The sequence below is a fragment of the Trachurus japonicus genome, chromosome 17 (genome assembly GCF_045865225.1).
Source record: "Trachurus japonicus isolate A0001 chromosome 17, Traja_1.0".
Lineage (NCBI taxonomy): Eukaryota > Metazoa > Chordata > Actinopteri > Carangiformes > Carangidae > Trachurus > Trachurus japonicus.
In genome coordinates this window covers 19,948,041-19,967,391 of record NC_140923.1, presented here as the reverse complement: position 1 = coordinate 19,967,391, position 19,351 = coordinate 19,948,041, and the positions used below count along the sequence as shown (strand labels likewise).

The 19,351-nt window shown below is 41.8% G+C and overlaps 2 protein-coding genes across 2 annotated transcripts; both read right to left on the bottom strand.

Annotated features, from left to right (window-relative positions):
• Positions 1–9,217: 9,217 nt before the first annotated feature.
• Positions 9,218–11,488, bottom strand: tmem275a (transmembrane protein 275a). Its single transcript, XM_085804149.1, has 2 exons — positions 11,012–11,488; positions 9,218–10,059 (listed from the first exon to the last, which is right to left on the bottom strand). Exon 2 carries the CDS (start codon positions 9,906–9,908, stop codon positions 9,249–9,251), a length of 660 nt encoding a protein of 219 aa, XP_085660275.1. The 5' UTR covers positions 9,909–10,059; positions 11,012–11,488; the 3' UTR covers positions 9,218–9,248.
• A 1,680-nt stretch (positions 11,489–13,168) lies between these two features.
• kncn (kinocilin) lies at positions 13,169–18,340 on the bottom strand. The gene is made up of 5 exons (XM_085805147.1): positions 18,112–18,340; positions 16,109–16,177; positions 15,887–15,958; positions 15,092–15,185; positions 13,169–13,354 (listed from the first exon to the last, which is right to left on the bottom strand). The coding sequence occupies exons 1-5, from the start codon at positions 18,257–18,259 to the stop codon at positions 13,279–13,281; spliced, it is 459 nt and encodes a 152-aa protein (XP_085661273.1). The 5' UTR covers positions 18,260–18,340; the 3' UTR covers positions 13,169–13,278.
• Positions 18,341–19,351: the final 1,011 nt, after the last annotated feature.

Sequence of the window (19,351 nt, the reverse complement as noted above, 5' to 3'; positions counted from 1 at the left end):
TAACTGGCTTTGAAGGCAACATTTGTCTTGGCTGTCATGTGGATCACGAGTTTAATGTTAATTTTGGAGCAGCTATTGTTGATATAACTTTGCTGTTTCCATTTAATGGAAATGTGTACATGAGGTTGTTTGCAGCCTTACACCAGCAGTGGTAATCGTCCATTTGTTCCTCTGTCAACACTCAACTTCAACAAAACAGAAATGCTTCTTGAAAGGATTTTCTGGAAGGAGACAGTGGCCATGTGATCATAGTGAGCCACTTAAATCACAGCTCTGTATATTTACATGTATAAACCTGCCAGCAGAAGATCTAAACAAGAGAAAGTACCTGGAAAAAGATTGTTAATGAACTGTATGTGAGAGAACATGTTGCCTCATCTGTTTGCTTTACACTGGATACCCAGTAGCTGGTGGGTCAGAGTCTGTTGGGGGAAGTGGATGCACAAACCTTAATTTGGGTTGTGGGGGTGTCTCAACGTGACCGTGCGTTGGAGCCAGAGAAACAATCAAACCAGGATATCGGAGGGGGGGCTGTGTGGACAATACCGAGGCTGTCCGCTGTAGGCCCCATGCCACATAAAGACCTGATTATTCCCCCCGTGTTGGCTGGCCTTGCAGAGTGGACAGACAGTGGACTCAGTATTTTCCTTCCTCTGTTTAGCAGTGGGGACTCTCCTCCAGTCTCAGCCAGGGCAAAGCAATTTAAGGGGAACTGTTGTTTTGGAGAGCCACTGTGGGAAAGTCATTAAAGTGTAAAGCATCTCTTTTTTAATTCGTTCTAAAGGACTCCTGGAAGAGGCGTCCACCAAGGCAGTGGATGGTAATGAGTGCTGACACCGACTGGCCACCCCCACGGTGCAGTGTGTGCAGATAGCCGCTGCCATGGCAAACTGGTTGTCTGCTAAAGAAGCGGCCTGTCGGACGTACTGAGAGAAGAGCTTCCTCTCTTCCACAGGTGGCCAGTGTCTACGAGCAAACTACTAAATCAGGCCTTTTCTTCCCGTAGGAAAAGGGCTCACACTCACTTTGGTGGCCGCGGGCGGTTGCGTCGGTGCGGTGGGTATTCTGTCATGTGCCCCGAGCATCAGCCAGTCATTACTTATTCAAAGGAGACTCAGTGAATACCTGATACGCAACACAGGGCGCTGAGATAAGAACTTTAATTTAATCAAGGGTCATTCCTCAACAGTCTGCTCTCACTCACTGATTATATCATTATCATTCCTTGCAATGTATATTTAAGTGGTGAACTGCACAGTGCACAGGTGAGTTCAAACTACCTATCATCCTTTCTCCGCTGGCATGACCCACATGGCAGACTGTTATCAAGGCATTACAAGGCCACAAAAGCAGACGTAAAGAGCACCCTGATATAAAGACAAGTACGCATTTGCCTTTTCTGTAAGAACACATAGGACATCTTTTTGTGCAAGTTTAATTGCCGCACATAAAACAATTAGAGGTGATTCACTTTCATATTCATAAAGGAGTGGTACCCATGCAGACCACAGTGGTGGTGCATTGCATCGAGATAAAGGCCAACGCCGAAACAGCTGACATCAATGTGAATGTTAAATTTCAGAGTGTGACAGCCTTTCATAAATGTGGGGCACAGAAACCGGTCTGAAGCAGTCAGCTGTGGAGAAGTGTTTTTCGTTTATTGTTCCCTGAGTTTCTTTGAAAAAGGGGGGCCTCTGCTGGAGTCCGGTGGAACCACACGTTGTTTACCAAGCCCGCTTCGCACCCCAGGACATCCCAATACAGTATTCATTTGGCTTGCTTTGTTTTGTAACCATAGCACGCATGCAGCTGTCTCATCAAACATAATCCATATAAACACTTACTGTAAAAAGTTTCCTTGTGTGACACCGACCAGTGATGAAATACACAATGTTCCAGATACCAGTTCTTCGAGCCAGGAGGGTTTACTACAAAGCCCCCTCAAAACAAAATGTTATTTTGGCTCTCTGGACTCACAAGTTAAATATTTGTCTAGTAGTCACCCTTAAATATTAGCACACGACTGTGCTATTTTCAGTCTGTCTATTGATTAGCTTGGTTAAACAGTGGGCCACATGCAAAAAGGATAACATTCACAGAACAGGTCAGAGACACTCAGTCGACGTGACGAGAAACAAGCAAAACTGTCCGTGATAGCATTACTGAAAAGCAACATTGATCGGTTTGGTTAATGGATGGATATGGGAGAGAGTGATTGATTTGACAGCTTCTGCATTAAAACCAGTCACACTCAGCTGGGTCCTGGTGGTCGCAGTGTTATTTGCAATGTTTTTTCTTCCCATGCTTTTATATTCTCCCGGAACTACACTGGGATTCAGTCTGTGTTCACCACTGTGTATGTTTCCTTCTCCCAGGGCCCACATATAGACTCGTGAAAAGCAAGGTTATGCAACAGGCTGGCCACTTGAATAAACTGCCATTTACTGTGGGTGAATGGAGGAGTTAAGAATGGTGAGGGACCCATTGTGATGCAGTCATTGGTATGCAGAGAGCTGCAGCATTACGATTAGGGACCCTCGTTGGTTCTGATCGAAATCCACTGTATCTTCACTCTTGATCTGTGAGGAGCTTTCTTCTCCATGTCGCCCTCACACTGCCCCTGTCACAGAGAGTAACAGAAACTTCAGCAGCAGTCACGAGGTCCGCCCATGCACAGCACATGGGCAACCAAAACACCCCCCACTGACTCAGAATGAAACCAGCTCTGAATTATATGTTTTATGATCAAATCCCATATTCAAAGGTACTTGGAGACCGATATTGGGTGAACTCCACATGCAACATTGCTGTACTATAACTAGTACAATGAAATAATAACCAAAGGTGGACACTGAAAATCACACGCACCATCTCCTGCACCAAAAAAAATAAATCAATGCTTTTATTTCATTTGGACAAAGTAGACCGTGACCTCCTTGTTGACCTGGAGAAACGGTGTTTGAATAAGAATTTGACACCTATTGTCATCTGAACCAACAGAGCATGCAGATAACCAATGGCCTGGTTCATTTTAGCCCGAACACAAGGATTCACCCCAGTTCAGTAAATCCTCCTTCTCCTCCCTCCCCAGTCTGTCTTTGGAAGCGGACTGAACTAGGTTGGGGTTATATAACCAGTGTCTGCTCTCATAGATCCTCAGCAGCTCGTCTTCCCCTAATCTTTTCAGCTTGATTACACCCTCCATCCCCCTCCTCTGCCGAATCATTCAGCTGAGAGTGTTTCTCATACACACACACACACACACACACACACACACACACACACACATCGCATCTACAGAGGAGCACATGGACAGAGCGTCAGGATCCGCCATGCACCGGTTTAGAGCGGATGGGATGCTTGTGATTGCAGGTGTGAATGTTTGTGTTTGCGTGTGTGTTTGTGTGTGTGTGTATGTGTGTAGCTGCAGCAGTGTTTTGTCAGCGTGCAGCATCTCATCATGACAGACATGAAGACATGCGGTGGCTGCAGCAGCCGAGGACAGGCGTGCGTGCATGTTTGCCAAAGATATAGCGGCTGAAAATGTTCAGAACCTTTTCCCCCCTCGTTTGCATCTTGAAGCATCGGCCTCAGCAATGTTACAATCTGCAGGAAGACATCAACAAGAAGAGTCTGAAGTTGACATATTGACTGTCTCGTCAGTGGTTTTGTAACACACATAGTGATGCTGAAAGGAGACTGCTGATACTGGAGGAGTTCCAGAGTGGATGCAACATGCAAACAGAGTATTATCAAGCAAAATCAAACGTATCGCTTTCGCTCTCATTGCACACGGAACAATAAAAGCCAACATGCTCCGGTCACTGGGTGCATCTGATCACTGCTTTGATAAAAAAAGGGAAAGTCAGGTCAAAGGATGACATAGTGAGTCAGCTGAAAGCTATTATTTTACCCATCATTTGGCATGAGATAGACTTGGAAAACAGGCACTGCACCTTCATCTTAGCAATAAGGAAGTTTGCACGCTTGTTCTGTGGAATTGTAAAACAGCCATTTGGCCAGTGCTTTAATCGAAAGGTATAATAAAATGCTTATGAAATACATTTTAAAAGCAGCGTGAGGACACACGGAGACATGGAGGTTCAAAAGGCAAAGGTCGATTACCACTATGTCCTTTTTGTTTTTTTGTGACAAGTAAGCTAAACTGCAGCGGTAAACCATGACCCCTCTCCCTTACCTTTGTTCACTGAGTGCATAAACGCGTAAATATTATCCCCAGTCTGCAGCTCACCTACAAACCTGTTCACCTCGCCAAGGCCATAAAACTTCCAGACTCCAGTTGGCTAAACATTTAATATGTTTTATGAGCCTCTTCAGTCAAGGCCTATAGGCAGAAGATGCAGGAAGTGGGTATGTTTCACCGTGGCCCTGTGGGAAATGTTGACTGTAACCCAGCAAAAAAAAAAAACCTGGAAGCAGTATAGGGAGGAAGTGAAGCAGGCTGAGTGAAATAGTTTCATCTTTTCATGTTTTCCCACAAAAATCACTGTTCTGATGCAAGTTTAATTACAGAAAATCCCCTTACTGCTGCAGATATGTGACAGCCTCAGTGTCTTGGCTGAGTTCCCTGCCTGGCTCATCCAGTAACAGTGACCAGCCCCAACAACCATCTGCTACTTCAAACTCTTAAACTGACAGTTTTTTTTTTATTATCCTGTCCTCACTGTAAACTTAATTTAAAATCCTCGAGGAAACAGGTCAGGCACAGTCTTGCTGTGTTTTTCTTTTTCTTTTCTTTTTTAAATTTTCAAAATAAAAGCATGTCAATTGTTTTTTTGTTTTGTTTTTTTTGTCCTGTCAACCGAGACTCAGTGGATGTAAAACTCACAGTGAATTGACTCTGAATTCAATCTCTTATATAAAAAAAAAACTCCTACTGTGAAATTGGACGTCAGTGGTTTTTGGAGCCTAATAGAAGAAAGGTCCAGAGTCCATTTTGTCATCTGTGAGCTGCCTCAGAAAGTAGGACACCACAGATATGAGCCGTCATTATTTCATGAGCACAAGGGAGCTTCATCATCTCGGTGGATATTGAACATGATGCTCTGTTAATGTCGATGTAATTAGCACTGTCAGCTGAGACCACCAAACACAACCAAATGTTTAATGATTTCAGGAAAAATGTTATCTAACACTCATCTTGCAGACGTCTAAAGACAATGTTTCGTAAAACAAAACATAAAAGACAATGCTAATGATTTTTTTTTATTCAAATCAATAATCTATAAGACCTTTGCAATGTCATCAGAATAACTTGATAATGATCTACTACACCATTCCTTCTCTGACAGGAGAAACAAAAGCCAGCAGAGACTTGTTATGATATACTGACATCTATTGGTTTGATGAACAATTGCATTTTATGTAACTTTATTTTGTCATACACGTGGCTCTAGCGCCCTCCAGTGGCAACAGCTTCACAACAACACTACAAACACTAGTAGAAGAGCTAAATGAAAATCATGTTGAGTTTTTTTACTCAAGGCCATTTTGATGTGATGCGACCACATGTTCTTCACCTCAGCCTTTCAACGAGCCTGTCTTAAATTTGAACAAGAAACTGGATTTAAAAAGGGGTGAGAGAATCTGTTGATTAGTCAGTTAAACAAATGACAACAACAAAAAAAACTGATAAAAAATGTTAGAGGGTAAGTGTCAAGCAAAAAGCTAATTTTTTCATTTCTGTTTCCAGTTTCTCATATCTGATTATTTGCTGTTATTAAGCAAACTGAATACCTTGGAAACTGAAACAACTGAACAACTGAAACAGTGATGGGTATTTTTTTAATATCTGCCTTTTAATAAACTAAACACCTACCGTAATCAAAAATATAATCAGAAGATTAAGCAATAATCATAGATCTGTTACGTAAGCTGCATCTTTAGAGCCTTTCCAAAGGTGCTCAGGAAGCTGGTGCAGCATGAAAAGATGAACTCAAGTATAAAAACACAAACCATCTTTCTAACATCTGGGGAACAATTTAGATTTTATGTCTTGTTGTTTTCCTACAAACTGCTCTGACAGGATTTTATAGATTCCCTCTTGGAGTAAATGGGTGTAGAACAAGAACTGGCTGCTAAGATCACACTGAACCTGCAGGACATTTCAATATTTAACAAATCCACTTTTTTTTTATTCAATTCACTTCATGATGACACAAAATTGCAATCCAGCAAGTACATGGTGTCACGCCACACACACATACATAATGAGCAACCTCATTTTTCTACTGAAAGAGCCTTTTTTTAATTCATATCTTTTGAACGATTCACATGTGGATCGGTTACTTAATAATAAACAAAATTATAATCTTCACAAAAATATCCTATCCTTTACATTTTTCAGATCTTTGTGTAAGTGCTACACAAATTAAAATACACAGATAACACCAATAATTCACTATAACAGGGTTTTTGCATTCCCATAACACAGTTCTCTGAACATGCAAAATTAAGCACAGCTCTCTAGTTCAGCTTCGAGAGGGAAACTGCTCCTTTTCAGGAGCTTGTCACAAACAATGAGTGGTCAGTGGCTGTATGTCTGTATGCAGGAGTTCACTCTCCTGCTACTTCATATAAATCTCTGAGATGAAACATTTATAAACCATTTGCATGCATTTATTATATCGACTAAAACAGAAACCTGTTGAGGCTTTCCTAACAATATGGAATAGAAATTCAGAGCCAAACAAAGGCTTTCTGAAGAAAACTGCTATTGTGCACTTTTATATAGCCCTCATTATTTTGATCCTGATATCTCAGTCTAAGGCAGCTTTCCTTTGAAAGGAAATTGGGGTTTGAGTGTCTTTTTTTAACTAGTCAGGTTTATAACCGACAAGAAGACATCACAGTGATGGGGAACAGATTTTTTTTTTATGCAATCTGCACATCTAAACTGTGTCTTGGCTTCCTCATGTTGTGTAGACTAGGTCCAGTAGAGGTTCATTTCTGCTGAACATCAAGGTAACATTCATCATAACAACAACAGACATAAAGATGAGGATTCATGTGCTCATATTTGTAAAACAATGTGACAATAATATGCTTTTTCTGTGTCAGGTCACGATGTAGATTCAAATTCTTGATGACAAAGTCGTCACGATGACACTTGGCTTTCTCCTGCATTTCATTATAATGAACATGGCCTTAAACTATTATGATTACCTGTTGAGTTGCAGGTAATCATGATAAAATTGCACACACATAGAAACTATCAAAAGTTTGGCAACAGACATAATTGATGTTTGTGTGACGACAAAACTTAAAAGATACAAGAAAAATGTTTTCACGAGCCAACACTGAACACAGTTACATGTGAAAATACAGTAACACACTGTGAGTGCCAAGAATAGAATCTCGGGTGAGACAATATTGCTTTGGGACCCCAGTGACCTATAATATTTTATGCCCCCAAAACAAGTTCAGCACTGAGCACAGCATACAAAATGCCAAATGTCACTACATGCACAGCTGTACAGTTGAACTCTAGTTTTCTCTACTGACCTTTGACACGTAATCTTTAAAAGTTTCAGAACAAATCAATAATCACATTTATTAGGAGAGCCCTCTAAAACCACTGTTGACAGTTGAGGTTTCCACTCACTGGAGTAACAGTGATAAAAAAAAAAAGATCAGTAGTTTATGGTTTCACAGACTTGGTTTGATTTCTACAGGAGGAAAACTGTGCATAATGCCCCACGTTAAAACAAATAAACTGGAAGAAAACAGCACAAGAGAGGTAGGAATTTGAATTCCAAAAACCTACAATCCACAAATAACTTGGATGTTTCATTAAGTTTGCATGCTAATTAACCAGTTGGCTGCACAGCAAGACAAATCAAAAGCATACTGTGGAGAACTCGTCACGACCGGAGATATTATGGCACTATATGTAAAACTGTCAGACACAATCACGCTCAGCAAAGCCCTCGACCAAGAAGAAGGATATTTACACTGCGAGAAGGGATCATCCCTATGTTCCCCGGGTCCTATGTTCCCCGCTTTTCCCTAAAAGGATTCGGAGAACATGCAATTTTATACCCATACCTGGAAGTGGAGTTGTGAGTGACTTGGCATATTTTTGCCTATTTTTGAGTGAGAAGTTGAGTTGTGACTTTGAGTGAGAAGTGTAGGCTAATTGTCCCATTGGTTGGGCTTAGGCAATGAAGAAAGGAGTTGGTTAAAGCAGAAGTAAGCGATCCGGTCGTTTTGGCTAACTTCTTGTCAGCCGATGGAGTTAGCAGTCCCCGCCCTCGTCCCTACGTCACCACATTCACGCGCATCCCTTGGCTGCACACACAGAGAGGACCGCCCCTTTATGCCGTTCTCTCTCCTCATTGGATAAAGGTTGTAGGATACAAGGAAAGTTTTCTCCTCAGCTTACAGCAGAGCAGAGTGACTGACAGACCCGTGTTTCAGACCAAACACTCTATATAAGTGATTGCTGTCGGAAGATATAACTATTTAAGACTTATATTAACACAAACATTTCGCTTACTTCTGCTTTAAGTTTAGTAAAAAAAAAGACCAGGTAGAGGTTAGACAGGCCAGATTGATAGAGTCCAGATAAGTAGAGAGAGCCCATCGACCAGCAACAGTGGGGAACATAGGACCTTTTTTCAGAAAAGGGGTCCTATGTTCCCTAGTATGTATTGCAACCGGGGAACATACGACCCTTCTTGGTAAAAACGGGGAACATATAGGACCCATTTTCAAAAAGAGGGTCCGGGTAGGGGAACATAGGGTAACACTTCACTTGAATAGGTATTCATAAGATTGACATAACACTGTCATAACCATGACATAACAGCTGTCATAAACATCAATGAATACTTATGACAGCTGTCGTTAAGTGTCATTCGGTAAGTTATGTCACTTTTAATGCAAAGTTGACATTATTTGAGATGTCCTTGTTATGAGAACTTGACATAAAGACAATTTAAACTGTCATAGCAGACCTAATTGCCAAACTTTCAAAAATTATGTCAAGTTCTCATAACAAGGACATCTCAAATAATGTCAACTTTGCATCAAAAGTGACATAACTTACCGAATGACACTTAACGACAGCTGTCATAAGTATTCATTGATGTTTATGACAGCTGTTATGTCATGGTTATGACAGTGTTATGTCAGTCTTATGAATACCTATTCAAGTAAAGTGTTACCGAGCGAACATAGGTGCGCTCCCCTGCGAGCACTCTGGCCTTGAAGGAGTTCTTGCTCTGCTAGGTGACCACTTCTTCACGCGGCAGGTTGAGCCTCACCTCCCCTCCTCCTGTGGACGTGCAGGCTGAGTAGACTGCGGTGGCGGAGACAGAGGAAGAAGGGCCGTTGCTCTCCATGGTGAAGAGCTTGCAGGAGCCCGGTAGGCCCGGATCAGGAGGAGGAGCAGCGGCGGCGGCGGCCTCCTTCTCTGGGCTGGACACCCGGGAGGATCCGGGGGAGGATGTGGGGCTCAGCTGCACCGCCGTGGTATCCTGCAGCGTGTGCTCGCTGGTCTCAATTTCAAACGCCGCCCCACCAGCGAGCCCGCCGCCGTGTCCCATTAACCCCATGCCCCTGCCGCCGCCGCCGCCCACTTTGGACCTCCGCGAGCTGTGGGGAGGGGGCAGGCGGCTGCACACGCAACAGGCCCCAAAAAACGAAAAGGCCACCAGCAGCAGGATAGGTCCGATGACGATGGGTGGGTTGTCAGAAGGCAACAGTGTGCTGAAGGCGAATGCGCCCACCAGGGTGATGTTGAGTCCGGCCAGCATGATGCAGAGGCCGCAGGCGCAGCAGAGCGCCGGGGAGGGGAGGCCATGGGGGCGAGACGTCCTCCTCTTCGTCTTCTGGGGCTCCTTCTTAGGTACAGGGGTGCCGGTGTTTCTATCAGTGATGACCATGTCTTCACCTCTCTATCTCTCTCTCTCTCTCTCTCTCTCTCTCTCTATCTTCCTCTGTGTTATTGTGTCTCCCTGTGTTTCAGTCCAAACTCCTCCCCATGGCGGTGTTTGAATAAACCGTGTCCAGCTCACAGTGTGGAAACATCTTCATCTGTAACATGACAACACGTGACAACATGTAAGAGTTTCTGAAGATACACACATATTAAAAAAAGGAAACAGATAAGAGCACTCATTAGTCATTACACCACTTTTTGTTCTGTACGGTAGTATCAGTGGACAGCTATCACTGATGATCACTGTGGACAAAGTGAAGTGTCCTCCCCTGGAGAGTGTGTGTGTGTGTGTGTGTGTGTGTGTGTGTGTGTGTGTGTGTGTGTGTGTGTGTGTGTGTGTGTGTGTGTGTGTGTGTGTGTGTGTGTGTGTGTGTGTAATCCATCAACAAGCTCTGAATATTCATCGCTGCTCTGCTACTCCTCTAAATTACAAATATCTGGAGAGGACGAGGTCTTAAACACATTATACAATAACATGATGAACTACTGTTTATACCATGACACACGAAGCCTGAGACTATTGTTGAGAATGGATTTTTTTCCCCTTAGAAATAAGCTTATTAAATATGTATAAATGCATTGCAAACATCAGAAAAGTACAGAGCACACAGAAGAGACAAAGGAGCAGCAACAACACAACAGGTTAGCTATTGAATATTCATGAGGGGTGCAATTGTTTAAACTGTGGCACAGTAAAAGCAAAAATGATGTGATAAGCGTGTTTCTCTGATGATTGATTAGAGTGTGTTTTGGATTATGTGCTGTGCCACTGCAGCTGTTTCATTCATGCCACCTAGGCTACTACAGGGAATAACACTTGGTTATTATTCTTATTCTTTGCAATCAAATTAGTACAGTTCCCAGTGTAGCATGCACCCATTCAAAATCCTGCAGTGCAAATGAAGAGACTGTGTTCTGGTGGAGAGGGAAATCTTTTTTTTTTTTTCAATGAATATGAATGACAGTAAATGATCCTGGTTAGATAGATCAGATTTAAACGCACGCTCCATGCATTCCTGTAAAAATCAAACCGTGACAGCATCTTACCCTCTCTGGCGATATGCTTAAGGTCTTCACCATTGTTGAATCAGGAGATTTTCTTACAGCGATTCTCTGTTTAACTACCGGGTGTAATTACTGAGAGGTTGAAAGGACGCGTCAACACCAAAGGAGGGATTTTCATCCTGCTGTCGTGGCTTCACAGTCCTGAGGGCACAAGTCATGACAGCCATTCAATCAGCGGCGGCAACAACGGCGAAAACACGCGAGGCAAAAGAAAAAGCCGGACCTGATGAGGAATAGCTATTTTGGAAGAAAAAAATAAAAAATAATAATAATAAAATCGGAGAGAAGAAAGAAGATCACTTAGGTGAGATGGCATTTCTTCTTCTGAGTTGATACGCAGACGCAGCACCGCGCGCTGCTCCCGGTGCGGACGGAGACGCACGTAACACCTGACAGGTCATCCTGCAACGAAAACACACACACACACACACACACACACACACCGGGGGGAGGACGCTCCGAAGCACCGGCGGTTTCATTATGTTTGAGGAGCCACGCAGCTCAGCTCATCCTCCCTCCTCTGGACCTCACCTCTGGATCAGACTGCCACCAGCTCCTGCATCACTGTTCAACCTGTGTGCGTGTGTGTGTGTGTGTGTGTGTGTGTGTGTGTGTGTGTGTGTGTGTGTGTGTGTGTGTGTGTGTGTGTGTGTGTGTGTGTGTGGCTGGACAGCGCTAGAGGTCACTGGGAAAATGTTTGTTTTTGTGTAATTTGGGGCGAACTGAGCCTTTAAATGTTTCCAGTACTGGTTTCAAGCTAAGCTCCACAGCTTTTGACCAGTGCATGCTAGGATATAGACATGTAGCCTATGTATACCATCTGGTTTTCATTCACATTCAGATGTTTTTTTTGTACAAAACACACACATAGGCCAACATACTGCCCGTCCAAAACAAAAGTCACACACTCTAATATTTAGCTTTGATTATGTATTCACTGTGGCATTGTTTCAATAAGCTTCTGCAATGTCACAACATTTATTTCCATCCAGAGTTGTATTAATTTCTCAAAGATTCTCAATGGGGTTCAGGTCTGGACTCTGTGATCACATTGGACCACATGTCTTCCTTGAAGATGATGGTTCTCCCCACTATCCTTCCAGTTTTTAATAAGGAGTTGGACAGTTCTTAACCCAATTTCAGTAGTTTCAGCGATCTCCTTAGATGTTTTATTCGCTTGATGCCAATAATTTGACCCTTCTGAAACAGATTAACATCTTCTCCACAACCACAGGATGTGTCTTCTGACATGGTTGTGAAATGAGACTGCATGAGTTAGGGTTAAATAAGTTGTTGCCAGCTAAAACATAATCATCCCTAGAGTACTTATCCAATGGGAGGCTCTTACCTATTAGCTTAGTTATATCCAAGTGGTGACTTTTTCTTTGGACGGGCAGTGTGTATATGTGTCATTTGTCAGCCACTTCAGCCCATTGTGGATTGTGTTCAATTAAACATTCAGTATGTGTCTCTCCAGTGTTTAACTTCCTGCAGACACAGAGGGATTGTGTTGAGGCATTGTGATTTGAGGCCTGACAATCAAACTGCCGGTTGTCATCAAGGCACCACAGACTCCTCGGGCTCCCGTCGCTGAGACCCATCAACACGGCCCGGCATTATTCAGCCTCACAGCACGTCATATTTTTTTTGTCAGCGCACACAGCATTCTCCCTCATATGACTTCCCATGCAGCAGCCATTCTGCTGCTGCTGTCCTGAATATCAATGTATTATGTTTGTGCAGTTCATTGTGCGTGAGGAGCGAATGTGTGTGAATATGAGTGCATCTGTACAGGGATTGGTTTGCTCATGACAAATACAAGCCAGGGAACTCGAGCTAAATTGTGTAGAGTCCCATTATCACATAACGACCATAATAATGTCTTAATTGGTGACTGAGAACATTGTGTGATGATGAGATGAGCTGCAAGCAGCGAGCGGGACTACTGGGCTTTATTTGCTTCCCGTCTAGTGTCAGGAAATGTGAAAAACCTTCATCAACAATCAACAAACATATTAATCTTTCAGTACGTTTATCAGTCCACACACCCAAGTACAATATTATGAGTAAACCGTTGAGATTTACTCATAATATTGTGCTTGGGTGTGTAGGACGGCTGACACAAGAAGTAGACAGAAAAACAGTACAATAAGGATTTAATTCAGCATCTTTTGCCTCAATTTTGAAAGAAACCTACTAAAGAGGATTAGCTGGAAGTTAAATAATATAAATCAGATCATGTGATGACATCAAGGTGGGTCTTGATCAGAAGGCGACAGCTTTTGTTTCCGTCTGGATAAGATGTCTGGTATGTCTGAAGACGTCCTGCAACAGAACAAATTACAAGTCATACTTGTCCTCCTTCCGTTTGAGACAACATGTATTACTTTATTTCCCCCAAGTAATCCAACCTTTTAATTAACTTTGCATCAATCATTTTACTGAGCTATAAAATGACTGAACTACCATCAGCATATTACAGTAATGCATTCCCTGGATAGTGTGGGTGATTCAAGTCAGGCTCTCAGAGGTTTTTTGTTTTGTTTTATTGTTTGTTTTTGTTTTTCAAATGCTGGAAATCAGCGAGGGAAAAAACGAATTAAAAAAAGTTACATTTTTGGTTAAGGATAAAAAAAAAAAGATTTTAATTCAACAAATGTCACTCAAAGGTTTGTGAAACAAGTAAATTTTGAAGTTGAGTGTATAGAAGTATGTTTGGAGTCGCACCACCGACACATGGTTGATGAATGATCTAATCCGTCATGACTAAAATCTGTCTGGTGTCTGGTTACCATAGCAACAACATCCAACGTGATTGGCTGAAAAGAAGGGGATACCTTGTGATGATCACTTTTGAAACTTTTTTTTCTATGCCTCTGAAAGGCTTGGACAGGCAACAAAATAACACATGTTCTTATGTAAAGTGGATTGTTGGCTATTCTGCAGATAATTATTTTCAACTTTCAACCATAACAGGCTGCCGGCTGTACACCTGTCCTCATATCAGCTGCAAAATAACAGAGTGCAGCAGATACAGAAAAGCTGGAATGAGATTCACTTCTTCAAAGAACTATGTTTATTCTTTATTATCACAGGTGTAAATGACCACCATGCCCTTTATATTACGTGATAAATGGGTTTTTCCATGAATCGTTCTAACAGCTTAATCTTGTATTATCCGTTTCTGGCACATCATCGTTTTTTGTCAGCAAATCACACTCTCTTTTATATTGTGGCAGAAGATAATCAATTTCAAACCAGGTCAGTCCATCTTTATCAAAATTAACTTTCTACAGCTGGGTGTCTGGCATGGCCATGTAACAGAAATACATACATGGCCGAATTCCCTTTGAACGTTGTCCGATTAATTTGTTACAGTGTGTAAAAGTTATTAAATTTAATGGGGGAAATACATTGAACAGACGCAGATTTCTGGGCGGTAAAATGTGTCTCTACACGTTTTTCAAATATCTCCTTATGAATTTTTAGGCATTGGGCATATACATTCAAAAATGTACTTACGTACGTCTATCCTTATATTAAGAATCATGGTGAATTATTAGATGCTGATCCGATAATGGATCAGCATAAGTGAAAATGTGACTCACTATGCAAATTATGAATAAAACTAGGCCCAGTGTTGACCCCTGTGGGACTCCAGTCAGCTCAGACAGACAGGACTTAAATCAATGAAAACGTCACACTCACCCAGTGTTTAGGTTGGGTACAATAGACTTTTTCTATTCTTCAAATGTTTTCTTTTAGACTATGTGTGTCCAAACTTTATCCAGATTAAATTCTTTTGAGATTTGATGTAGCCTATGTGATATTGGGAAACATTGTTATCTTTAAGGTTCGGAAATGACTGTGGTTATGACTTCCTTGTGAAGACAGGTTCAGGTGTTTAAGTTAAATGTATTGTACCACCAACCACCTCCTAATCCAGCTCACCTTTACCTTTTCTGTAAAATATAAATGTTTCACCTCTTCTTGCTTTTGTGGGTAAATCCCTAATCCACAAATTAATATGAAAAGACAGACAGTGATGTTTTAATCTCATACCCCTCATCTGGGTTGGTCTCCGCTGTTGGTCCGCCCTCAATGACGGTTCCCATTCGACTTTTAGAGCGTTCCAGATTTAGTTGACTCTGAGTCCCTGCAAGATCACAAGAGAACAAACAAACACATAACAACAGTTGGTCTAACACTGCATGTTTCAACAGATCTGGGAGCTGTATCACACTGTGACGGCTGGTAGAGACAGTCTCAAGAAAAAAGGGTTCACACATTCTTGGCTTGTCCGTTGATCTAAAGTTGATTACAAGCTGTATAAGGATATAAGAACATATGATAAGTAGCCTACAAGAAGCTGGAGTTTCCCAAAAGCAATCACCCTTCTCCCTCTCTCTTGTGAGTTTATGGCTGCAATCTAATAGTTTTGTTGGATTAGGAGGGTTCCTGAGGGGATTGAGTCAGCCATATCTCAGTCGTGGCCATGTTGGTGTACTGTGAATGCCAAGGAAAAGAGAAAGTATCCACAGTTGTTAGATTCACAGCTCTTTCGTGATGCTTTACCACATAACTCCATTTAAACTTTGAAATTCCTGCTCATTTACTACATTATCAGGGGTATTCATTTTTCTCTGATTCTCATTTCATATTTGGATATATTGGACATTATGTCAAAAATTCAGAAAATGTCCTTTTCCAAATTAGAAGGTAGCCATAAATAAACTCATCCAAACACAGTGCCTCCAAACCGACCAATCAGAGAATTGATTGGTCAGAATAATACTACAAATCCCTCTTTCGTAAAGCTCTTTTTCTTTTTTCTACCCTTCTCCACCCCTCACTCACCTTCTCGTCTTAGTGTTTCTATGGGTTGTTCAGGAGCAGGATTGGCAGCCGCTGGGTGCACTCTGAAGTTTACTGAGAATTTAAGAAATAGTTAAAACATCTTCTGAACAGAACAAGTATGTCATTCTCATTTAATGTCATGAACCGTTTTTGGCATGGCTGAACAGTAAGATGTTGAATAACAAATCTTTAAATTGAATTTGAAGTGAATGAACAACTTACCAAAGGATGGAAGAATATGGTTCATGTTGAGCCATGCTTTTATAAAGGGGTAGGTTGATATGAGCAGGCCTGTAAAACAAAACGCACGATTAAACTGATGAAAGAGAAAGTAATAGTATTGCCTTCATCATTATATGTGAAATACATGTTTGGTATGGGCTGATTGGTATGAAGACACAATCTTCAATTCAGAAGAAGGAATAAGTGCACTATCTACCAGCAGGAGAAGTTAATATCATGTTCTGCAGGCTGTGAGGAAAATCTCATTATTGGGGACTGTCAAATGTCAGTGTGATATAAAAGCATAAATCCAGTCACTCGCAGATTCCAAGTTCAATCTGTGACTGCTACCAATGCCTGTGAGCCAGACTAGGGGGTAACAACAATACAATTGCTTTATGAAATATCTATTCCCTCGCTGTAAATATCTTGACGTAGCCTTCAGATTAGTTTTAGCAGTGCAGCAGCAGATACAGTGTGTGATGTTCTTACTGTTCTTTCTGTTCGAGTATACAGTAATATCTGAACCACGGGGCTTGTGTGCCTCTCAGTGGCACTCTGCTCCAATTCAACACAGTTATTGATTTCCCTTATAAACCAGAAGAGCTGGCATTAAAACCCAGGCAGGTCCTGGGGGTGGCTGTGATGCATTTCTGTGCCTAAAATGTCACGCAACTGCAGAAGGAGTGAAAAGGATCTGTCGAGAACACTCTGTTCATACTCATTAGTCAGCCTATGTGTTGGAGGAGGCATCATGGCATACAAGCCCCAAAACACACAGCCTAATTAGATGCTACTTAGCTGCACAAGAGCTGCCAGAGTCAATGTCTCTGTCAAACTGCTGTGCACAGTTTTGATTTGCCAAAGTTTTGTGCACACTAAAAAGATCATTTACTGAACGTTGATGAAATAATGAGTGAGGATATTTCACATCACTTATGCATGTTGATGTTGTCTTGGGATCAAAAGCCCTGTCCTTTGCTCTGTCTCTCCAGGAAAGCAGCTCAGGCACTTGGCAGTGCAAGTCCTCCGGCTATCACTTGGTTCCAGTTACACTGTTGTATCAGATGATGGCAGGGTGTGTTTTTCAAGAACAGTGGATGGAAAATGTCACAGGCCAAAGATCTTTGTTTTTGACTTTTTTTTTTTTTTCCTTTGGTTTTTAAACAAAATATTAACCAGTTTACATTTTGGAGGACTGTGTCCTCCTCAAACCGGACAGCAATATTTTATACTTTGTGTGTTATTGAAACATGTTCACTTCCATCACTGTGTGAAGTTGAAGATTCTGATGTAATAAAAAACTGCAAAATCTGCTATTTTCCATATGTATTTATTCCTCTGACCATATTATTAATATCAATTTGAATCACTTGCTTTGAGCAGCCTACTCTGTTGTATGAAGTATCCAATCATGTTGATAAGTTTTGTGCAATGGTATGGAAATGTTTATATTGTTTGTTACGTAAGTGGATGTTTGTGTTTTTATTGCGTGGCAAAGCAGTTTCCCCTTGGGGATCAATAAAGTTTTCTAATCTAATCTAATCTAATATTGAACCCCAAATATTGAAGTTTCTTTTTGCTAATTGCAGATGATTTGATAAAGGCACCAAAATATGGATATGACCATGAGGTCTTGCAACCACACAAATGGGGAAATATTTCATGTTTTATGTTGAATGGGATGCACGAAAATTGTATTTATTTAAAGTATTTGTTTTGGTGACTCACTCACAAAGATGTTGACAGCATGTATGTGGTATTACAGTAATGAAAATTAACATTAACAGTTTCTTTAGTGGTCAAAACACGTCATTAGTTCGAAATCCTTTCATCGGGATAAGACAGTAATGTTTTCTAATCTGTTAAAGAGGTCAACATCAGGGTTAATCCAGGGACACATAACGTCAAGATTCAGTCAAAAAAGACCAAATACAATCAATACAACCAGCAAACTTTGAAACAACTGGGTCAATTCTTCCCATAAAATGTTACTCACTCACCGAGGCCCCCTGCTCCCAGAAAGATCCCTCCTACAGCATCAGCGTCACACTCCCTGGACACCCCGATGATGATGCAGCCCGCCACGATGCTGAGCAGGGCCGAGCCCACCCGCAGCCCATGGTACTGCCCGGCACTGATGGGGTTCATTCAGCAGGTGGAGACCCCACCTGCCCTCCAACATACACACAGTGACCAGTAGTGAGCGTGCCCGTACCTTGAGGCTTGCCCCTCCCTTGTTTCAAGAGTGTCTGACTGACACAGTAACACTTTCTCTGGCCGAGCCTCCATTTCTATTCTCTGCTCAAGACGTCTCATGCATCTTTAAAGATGGAGATCTGGTTTCCATTGCCACCGAAAATTAGAAAGCTTGGGGGCGCTGACTCTTATGACAGCGATACGTACGCTACTAAATCTGATCACAGCCCTCTTCCCAGTCAGTGAGTGCCTAGAGTGCCATTCACAAAAAAAATGAACACTAAAACAATAAACAGTGGCGGTACAGCTGTTTTCTTGGACACATGTGGTGTGTGAAGGGCTTATAAGTAAGACACGGTAATGTGACAGAGCAGCAGAGAGATAAAAAGGAGAAGGGGAGGATAGAGACAGAGAAGGAGAGAGAGAGAGAGAGAGAGAGAGGATGATAGAGAGACAAAGTTAGAGTATGTGCTACTTGTGTGATTTGTCTGCAAAGCTTGAAGGGAATGTATAATGAAAGGTTCAGAGAGTCCTCTACGGTGGGGGCCCGAGGCCATCCACAAAGGCCTGCAGTTGCCATAGGAATAGCATATCCATGGCAACAGAGGGAAAAAAGAGGGTAAGCAGGATTAACACCGGTGAATAGGATAACAAATGAAGTTACTAGAGGAGAAACAGTGACATAATTTCCCGATCAACAAGTTAAGTCCCTCCATTTTTGGCTGAAGCCACATGTCTGGATCTATTCTTAATCACTGGTCCATTCTGTAGGCTACCACTATGCAAGATAGATGAGGGTGTGTGTGTGTGTGTGTGTGTGTGTGTGTGTGTGTGTGTGTGTGTGTGTGTGTGTGTGTGTGTGTGTGTGTGTGTGTGTGTGTGGCACATCCAATGCTGCATTAGTGACCCTTGAAAATGAAAAAAAAAAAAAAAGAAGAAAAAAGATCACAGAATCCCAAGGTTTTATATTTGTATGAAAGAATATTTTTACCTCCTTAGATTGTATTTTTAAAAGGTTTTATGGGCAAAACAACAACAACAACT

Coding starts and splice junctions, on each gene's coding strand:
- tmem275a (XM_085804149.1), bottom strand. CDS start 9,908: ATGGTCATCACTGATAGAAACACCGGCACCCCTGTACCTAAGAAGGAG.
- kncn (XM_085805147.1), bottom strand. CDS start 18,259: ATGAACCCCATCAGTGCCGGGCAGTACCATGGGCTGCGGGTGGGCTCG. Junction 16,178..18,111: donor TCTGGGAGCAGGGGGCCTCG/GTGAGTGAGTAA, acceptor TTTGTTTTACAG/GCCTGCTCATATCAACCTAC. Junction 15,186..15,886: donor AGAAACACTAAGACGAGAAG/GTGAGTGAGGGG, acceptor GTGATCTTGCAG/GGACTCAGAGTCAACTAAAT.